This window comes from Sceloporus undulatus, chromosome 6 (assembly GCF_019175285.1).
Source record: "Sceloporus undulatus isolate JIND9_A2432 ecotype Alabama chromosome 6, SceUnd_v1.1, whole genome shotgun sequence".
Lineage (NCBI taxonomy): Eukaryota > Metazoa > Chordata > Lepidosauria > Squamata > Phrynosomatidae > Sceloporus > Sceloporus undulatus.
The window spans coordinates 54,867,564-54,876,550 of NC_056527.1; the positions used below are offsets into that span (position 1 = coordinate 54,867,564).

General features: G+C 39.0%; 1 protein-coding gene across 1 annotated transcript in view; it reads right to left on the reverse strand.

Annotated features, from left to right (window-relative positions):
* Positions 1-1,041: 1,041 nt before the first annotated feature.
* The window catches only part of NPHP3 (nephrocystin 3), a 42,116-nt gene continuing 34,170 nt past the window's right edge, over positions 1,042-8,987 (reverse strand). The window contains 7 exon segments of the mRNA XM_042473510.1: positions 1,042-2,608; positions 3,530-3,645; positions 5,020-5,145; positions 5,768-6,008; positions 6,645-6,772; positions 7,708-7,783; positions 8,563-8,804. Of these exon segments, the coding sequence (XP_042329444.1) occupies positions 2,428-2,608; positions 3,530-3,645; positions 5,020-5,145; positions 5,768-6,008; positions 6,645-6,772; positions 7,708-7,783; positions 8,563-8,804 (1,110 nt within the window). The 3' untranslated portion in view covers positions 1,042-2,427.

Sequence of the window (8,987 nt, forward strand, 5' to 3'; positions counted from 1 at the left end):
CGGGATGATGTGAATAAACCAACTCACACATTCTGGGTTTGTTATTCACACTATGTTTAATCAGAATGATATCTCTTTGCATCTTTCTGCATCCTGTTGCTCAGACATGCTCGCCAGCCCTGCGCTTCCCCACCAAGGGTGCCAGCGACCCCGGGAGAAACTCCCCAGCTAGGTCTCTCACTGCTCCCTGAAGCCGCCAGCTGCCCAAAGACAGTGGGGTTATTTGGATCATTATTCACACTGCCAATGATGCAAATCCATCAGATTGGTCTATTGCAGGGTTGATGACTGTTTTCTGCCCCAAGATCACTTGGGGGCCGCATGGACTACCAAAAAATGTAAAAAAGCAAACCAGAAAATCCTGGAAGCAGTCAGAAATCCATTTCTGATTTTGAAAACCAGATACTTCTTATGTTAAATAGTGGAGAGAGTCATGTAACCCATTTAAAAAGTAAATTGCTATTCACAGCAACTTTCAGGATCTGCAGTTCTGTTTTAGGGTAGAAAAAGGCCACCTTGGGGAGTATAGAAAGATTAAGGCAATGATGGCGAACCTTTTAGAGACTGAGTGCCCAAACTCAAAGGTGTTCCTGCATCAGGTGTCACCCAGTGCCAGGGGGGGTGGGACTTCCCCAGAGACAGTTGAAGGCCCAGGATGATCGGGAAGAGGAGGAACAACTGTACACCTGTTACTCCTCTTCCCTGGCCTTCCTGTGCCCTTAAAAATGGCTTCGTGTGCCATTGGTTCGCCACCATGGTATTAAGGGCTAGAAAACTGACTTTGTGGGATCCATATTTTGCCCATCCTTGCTACACTGATCATTACTGGAATAAGACTCAGTCTCATATAAACACTGAATTTTTTTGCTTCTATTTTCAAAAAGCAGGTCCAAAACACAGCAGCAGAAATCTAGTTTGGGACCGCTTTAACTGCCCTGGCTCAGTGCTAGTTAATCCTGGGAATTAAAGTTTATTGTGGCACCAGAGCTCTCCGACAGAGCAGGCTACATGACTCACAAAATTACAATTTCCAGAATCCCTTAGCATTTAGCCAGGGCAGTTAAAGCGGTCCCAAACTGGATAATTTCTGCAGTGTGCTTTGGAACATAGTTTCTACTTTCAATAAATAGTTTTCAGTTGAGATACCATGCTAAAAGTAGCTAAGAGCAGTTTTTCCATTCCACATTTTTAAATAAAATTACACCAGGCTTCATAGTACCATTTATGAAATATTTCTTCAAAACACTATAATCTTCCCAGTTATATCTACTATTCCACACAAATGTTAATAAAATTAAATTTGACTAAAAGAGTAATAAAAAAGTATTAATCTCATTGAGATCAAAGCCTCTGAACTTAATGCCTGCACATATAAATGTTCACCTGAGAACAGATGAACATGAAACATCGTTTTTGTTTTTTTACTGTTTAAGTATAAAGACCCTTAATGCAATTTCCTTTACTACCAATTTCCTTTAGAACTACTTTCTAGTGCTGTTGTCAGCCTTAAAGTTGTTTTCAACTTATGGTGACTCTAAAGCTAACCTATCACAGGGTTTTCATGGCAAGATTTGTTCAGACGGGTTTTACATTTGCCTTCTTCTGAGACTGAGAAAATGTGACTTGTCTAAGGTCTTCCAATGGGTTTCCATGGCTGTGTTGGGATTTAAACCCTGTTTTCCAGAGCTGTAGCCTAACAAACCACTATTATTGTACTAGCTCTCTACAGTAGTAGGAAGAACTACTTCCTACAATGAAAATATTCCTAAAAGTCCATGGTCATCATACTTAAATCTTTTGGGATACATGGTTATCAAATATGATGTACATACAAACAGCTCTACTAATTCCAAATACTTCTGAAAGAGGTAGAATATAATTATCTGACAGTGCAAATACAGATTAACCTTAATGATATTTAGATAAGGCCACATAGTCTAATGCATAGAAGTCAGTAAACAAGTACCTAAGAGCTCAGTTCTTGAAATCAACGAGACACAAGCCCCCATATATTCAGGTTTTATGTGTCATAAGCAACACAACTTTTAAAACTGGATAGAGCCACACAATATTTAGCAATACTGAAAACAGTTCAATGTGTGTCCAGGTAACACTGTTCTAGACACATGTTCTGGCCCACCACCATCTATTTCTTTTTCAATACGGTGTCCACCTTTCACCACCTCTTAAATCCTTATTATTTTGAAACTTTATTACAGACTTTTGAAGAATATGTTGCTGTACTTTCAAGGCATGATCCAATGCTGTACTTCAGCTGGATCCCATTGCCAATACTAGTAATCACTCCTCTCATCCACTCATTTGAAGTGTCTTTTTGCAGTCATGGAGGGCTGCAGCTGGAGGAAGTTTTGATTCCACTGGTGCTGGATAGACCTTTGCTTCTTGGCCTCTGTGTTCTACTGTGCATCACCTTCGTGCATGCTGCAGGAGCGCATTGGGAGGTAAAACACTTTTCAAACTCAGCGTATCTCCACTTGATGAGTGACGGGAACCTGCCTTTCCACCCATCAACAAAGTCTCTGCATCTTTGATTTCCATGGCTCTCTTATAGAGCTCAGCAGCCTTTTCAAAATTTCCTCCTTCATAGCTTAATGGGGAAGGGAAGAAAGTTTAATTAAGATGCTTTAAAAGACTAAAGCAGTACCACTAACACAGTGCAATAAATAGTCCCCAAAATAAAATCCACATTGCTACAAGAATGGCATTTAATTCTTAGGGCACTGAACCTGGTATCTGGAATAACTGAATAGGGGTGAAGCGGCAGGGGCAACACAGAAACAGGGATAAAATGGCTACAGGTAGAATCAAGCTGCCTTGACAGCTCCTGAGTTGCTCAAAGCCCATGAGGGATCACACTATGATTTGTGTAATAACCTTTAGTTCATAAAAAGCATTCAGTCAGCCCTCTACATCCACAGATTTTGCATTCATTAATTGAAAAATTCCCAAAAGCAAACCTTGATTTTGACATTTTATATAAGGGATACAATTTTACTATGCTATTTGAGCATCCATGGATTTTGGTATCCATGGGGGACAGGATGGTGGTGGAACCAAACCTTCACAGGGCCCACTGTACTGCCATTCTGTAAATGTTCTGGAATTGAAAAATGATAGAATATAATTTCTCTTAACTTTCTAGGAACTACATTAAAAAGCTCCCACAAATCAGCAAATATATGAAGGATGTCCTTATACCAGTTCATTACATTTTTAAAACCCTGAATTTGTGGTGGACTGCTGTATAAAGTGGGTTGACTCTCTTCAGTATGACAAGGGATTATTTTTACATGGGTGCAAGAATTCTGGTGGAGGAACATTCTGCAAAGCATCTCACGTTCACTCTAATGGAAATTACAGGCTCACAGACAAAAAGGAATGTGCAATCTCATTTGCTCTGTTGGCTGCAGTGAAAAGAGCAACCTAAGAGCAAGTGAAAGATTAAGCAGCATTTGGATTAGATAAACAATGCTTGATACATTGGATCAATTCTCTGAATAGAAGTTACCTCAGCACAGCCAAATTCTTTAAGGTTTCTCCTACCCGAGGATGCATACGCCCAAAGCTGTCTTCATAAATTTTCAGAGCCCTTTCATAAAGAGGCAAGGCTTCAGAGTGTTTTTTCTAGAGATGGAGCATAAAAGATAACCAGAAAACAAAATGTTGACAATGTTTTCCCTTTTTTCCTGCAATTCAAATCCATCTTAAGACTCTGAGCCTAAGGGAAGAAACTAGTTATTTGCTAGAAAACAAAGACTTTCACTGGAGAGTTGCATCAGGCTTCAATTGCGGTACTGGGAAGCTTATTCACAAGACGTCCCGTGAATAGTTTATTCCCATTTAATGGTTATTTCTTCCTGGGACAAGTCCCGATTGAGTGCGACGTCTGAACATGTGATGCACAATCATGCAATCATTGTGGGAGTATGCCTTTTTCTTCCCCCTTTTCCCCCTATGTGATAATCTTCAATGAGTCTTAAGGTAGTCATGACTAACATGCCCCACTGATTTCAGTGAGTGTATGACTAAGTCTAGATCAAATACCAAGTTTCATCCTCACCTGCTGGAGTTATAACATTTTCACTTTCAGTTTCATGCATTTTACTTAAAAATACTCTAGATTCAATATAAGAGAAATGGCCAATTTAGCCCTTTAGATGTTTTTTGAAGCTGCAGGTCTCATGATCCCTCAATGGCTATACTGGTCAGGCTTGATAGGAGGTGTAAGTCAAAAAAGCATCCAGAGGGCACAAATACCCCTGTGATGTCCTGCCAGGACTATTTAAATCTCCCCCTGCATTTTCTTTTGTGTTGGTTCAGGCCATATAATATTTTAGTGTAGGAAAGTTCATTGTATTAGTTGTGGGAGGAGCTATAGGATCCCCTGCATTCTTTCCAGGTTTGGTTTGCCCCTTCCCAGCATGCTCTGTTGTAGCTTGAGGCTTTTAGTTGGCGCAGTCTTTTGCTGTGAGTAGGCAGAGAGCTGTCTTTCGGTGGCAAGCAGGCCCAGGCAGCCGGAAAGGGCATTTCTTACACTTTAGCCATTTTAGTTACCAAGTATGTTAGCCAATTTAGTTACCAAAAACAAGTTAGTCATTTTAGTTACCTACATCAAGGCAAAGAATTCAGGAGATGAAAGACCCTGCACCAGCTCCATTGAGTGAGGAGATCAAACCAAGATCAAACCCAGAGAGATGACATCCTGAAGACTGCTGACACTCAAATAAAGTATCTTTTATCTAGAGCTGGGGAGGAGAAAACTCTTTTGTTCTTTAAATTAAACTTCCCTCCTTTTTGAACTTTACACTCAGCTTCAGAGCCTTTTTGGGTAGAAGAGTTTGATCTCACCAGGGTACCAGCACTGCACACCCAAATTTGCCACCATCTTTAGTTGGGTGTGTCTTCACAATCCCCTTTTGAGCAGGATGGACTGTGGACAGCACCCACACATGACACCAAGTGTAAAAAGTGTAACAGGAAGGAAGAGAGGAAACGTACCATTTGACAACAAAGAACTGCCAGGTTTACCAAAGCAGTAGCCACACTTGGATGCTTTGGACCAAAGGATTTCTGTCTGATTTCAACAGCCAACTCATACAGGGGCACAGCTTTGTCAAGCTTTCCCTGGGAAATAAATGAAACATGCTTGAAACACTTCTACAAACTTTTTTTAGCATTTCAGAACACTTATAAACAGTTGAGCTTGTTTAAAAATCAATCTAGTTTAAGAAAAGCTGGATGCTACAACTTGACTAATACTTTCAAAATTAAATATATTTATGTATAAGCATAAGTTATTATGCTTCTGCTGTTTGGGCGGAATGTCAAGGACCTGTCTCTATTCTAAATGGCTTCCTGCTATCCCTCGTGCAGAACACATATGTTCTGTTTAGTTTTTGTAATATTCTCTTTGATTTTTGTAATTTGTCCAGAGTTCTTTTGTTACAATCTATTTACATTTTTTGTAATTTCCCCAAAGGTTGTTTTAATTGTGGGCAAATTAAAAATATAATAAGTAATCATCTTGGCTTGGTACATGGAAGTGGAGTTTTAATTTGGCATTTGTTGTTGTTTATTCTGGAACCAGCCATTTGCACTCCTGTTGTTATTTCTACCATGGTGTCACAAATCATCCTAAAGGCATCTGGCCAGCTATACAGTTTACAGAAGGATTATACTAGGGATGTTATTCTATACTTAAAATGATGAATACAAAATTCACCCATACAAGTGCACCAATTCTTACCAACTTCTTGTAGAGCACAGCCAGGTGTTTCACAGTGTAAGCTAAAGAAGGGTGGTCAGGTGCTAATGCTCTCTTCCTGATGTTTAGTGCCCTTTCATACAGCTCTTCTGCCTTGTCATAATTCTTCTTCTCATTGTTCAGTGCTGCTAGGTTGTTCAAAGACTGGGCACAGTCTGGGTGGTCAGGCCCAAGAACCCGTTCTCTCATTTCCAGGGAGCGTTTCAGAAAAAGTTCTGCTGTCCTGCAAGGAAGTTTACCCTATATTCAGTGTATGTTTACACTTTGCTATATACTTGTGCACACGGTAATAGCCATTCACCAAGATGCAGAGCAGTGCCAAATCTACTTAGGAGGGAGGGAGGGAGATAAGTAGGTATATACTGTGAAATTTAGGGAACTCTTGAGATGAGCTCAATAGATCCTTGTCTCATACCGTCTAACTAAAAAGATTGCATGTACAGCACTGTGTAAATTTACAGCGCTTCATAAATAAAGGTTAATAATAATAATAAATACCATGCTTAAGCACTACACTATCCATATTATTGGCTTTTAAAGTTGGATGTAAAATTATGCTTCAGTACTAGTTTGTCATGTGCTCTTTTGTAACTTATGCCAACTTGTGTTTTTCCAAATACAGACAGCTTGTACATTGGAAAATACTTGCACGTTATAACTAAGTCTATTTAAAAAATAACAGCCTCTGCATGAAGCACAGCACTGAGACACAGAATGTTGTGTGTGTTTGTATGAATGTACATATATGCAAAAGAACTATTTGAAGCTTCCACTTCTACATGAGAGTAAAGAGTTTTATGGTGTTGCTGATGTCTTAACTGAAGGTATTCTAAGTAGATGGCCATTCATCACTACTCACTCAAGATTGTTTTGCAGATAGTAGAGAACTCCAAGCTCATTAAGTGTTCGAGCATTATCAGATGTATCTTTACCCAAAGTCAATTCCTCCAACTGCAAAGTTCGTTGGCGAAGAAGTGCAAATCCATACTAAAACAGGACAATGAGAAATATATTGCCTTGACATTCTAATATTTGCTATTTTTAAGTGAGAAATCACATACTATGGGCAAGACCAAAGTATCATTTTTGCTCAAAATAAGGAGGGATAGTAATTTGCTTAGGGCCAGCCTCCACATTACCTTATAAAACTCTAGTTGCTTCTAGCCGGAATCTTCTCATCGAGTCATGAAATTTGTTCTCAGGATTGAACCCATTCCGCTTCCAAATACTAAACTAGTAGTTGAAACTTTTCCAGGGTTGTGGAGTGGTAGGGTGAGGGAAGAGAGACAAAATCTACCAGTTCCATTTCTCCAGTGCCTTATTTCCTTCATGACCAAGTGCCAAGTATCTCTAACAGTGCTTCTTAAGTGACCTGATGTAGGGGCCATCAGATTTTCCTCACAATGTGCCAAGGAGTGGCACTATATTTGTGTTCATTGAGTACAACTCAACTCAACTCAAAGCTAGTTCCTCAGAATAATTAGGGAAATATTTGTACTTCTTTAATAAACTACTTTTTTTTCAGAAAAAGGGGAAAGGGAGCTGTGCTTTGAGCAGGGAAAATCAGGATTTAATATAAGATCAGTAGCAGAATACCCCAACTCATAATTTTTTAGTAATGAATCAGGCACAATCATGTAGGTTTCACCAGGTTTCCAGTTCCTGCCCCAAATGCCTGTATTGTATCTTCTATTTTTAACTAAATATTCTAACAACCACAAATCACATTAACCAGTGAAATCAAAATACTGTAATTCCTAAATCTATAAAGTGACTGAATCTATAATGATTAGAATGATTAAATTACTGGGCACGTTTCTTCCATATTCTGTACCATAAATGAAATGTAACAGTTTTTGCTGTGGCTTGTTAAAATGTAGGCTAAAGAGTATGAGCCGCAAAATGAAGTTGTGTGTATTTACCAGGCTGCCTTTCCGCCTTGCAGCTTTTTGCTGAATTCTAAATGATTTTTTCCTTAGATGTTCAGCTTGCTCATATCTAAAATGAACAGAAACAAAGTCAATTAATGACATGACTAGGAGATCAACAGAGCTTTTATCAGGGAAATCTTTCTATACCACCATGTTATTGGGAGATCTAGGTTTAGGGAAAATTTATGAAAAATTGTTGTCAGGGCTGCATGATGGATGGAAAATGTGAGAGATCATGCCCATTTATCACTATACAGAGAAATATCACTACTATCCTGGATATATTTACATACAGACATACAATTTTTCCAAATGTCTGCTTTTATTGTGCTCTTATTAGAAACCTGACAGAGATGTGCCCAAGTAATAAGTGGCTTCTTTTGCATGATGGCACAAAGATACATGCTTCAGTAGATGCAAGTATCCAAGAAACCAAATGGAAACTATCCCTTACATGTTATGTTTTGTGTTATTTTAAAATTTCCCATGTCCTGGCACTTCACTGCTATCAGTTTTCCTTCACATCAACTTCCTATCATACTCCTCCCTAACATTTCCAAAGCCTCAGAACATATTTAAAAATATTGTGAACACTTGTATTGTATATACAAAATATTTCTGGATTCCCGTGTAAACCCTTCTGAGCTTTCTCAAAGTATGGAGAAAACTCTCCTTCCCCAAACCAGTCTCAAATCTACAACAATCCTTTTCCCAATCTGCCTACCCAGTGTCTCCAAACCTAAATTCTTTGCCCCACAGTTTCTCCATTCTAAATGTCATGAAATTCCATCACTGCTTCAAAACAAAATACTTGATTTAAAGGAGTCAGAAGCAGAGTTTCCTTACTTGTTCTGCTTCTGGTACAGGGTTGCAAGTGCATCCAGTTCACGCGCAACCCTGAGATGTTCAGTTCCAAAAGCACTTTCAGATATTTCAAGTGCCTGCTTGTACAACTGCTCAGCATTGCCAAACTTCTTCCACTGCATGTAAACCCCTGCTAACTGATGGAGTGACTGGGCTACTCTGGGATGGTCTGGATCAAGAGCAGTCTCTCGAATCTCCAGGGAGCGCTGCAGAGGAGCAATAACCTATCAAAAAATTAAAAGGGAGAAGGGAGAATCAGAAAAGATCTATTAAAACAGTGCTTCTTTAACTACTTGGGGCCCTTTCTCCACTACATAATTAAAGTGCTACAATTTGACTTTAACTGCTATGGCTATATTATTATTATTATTATTATTATTATTATTATTATTATTATTATTATTATT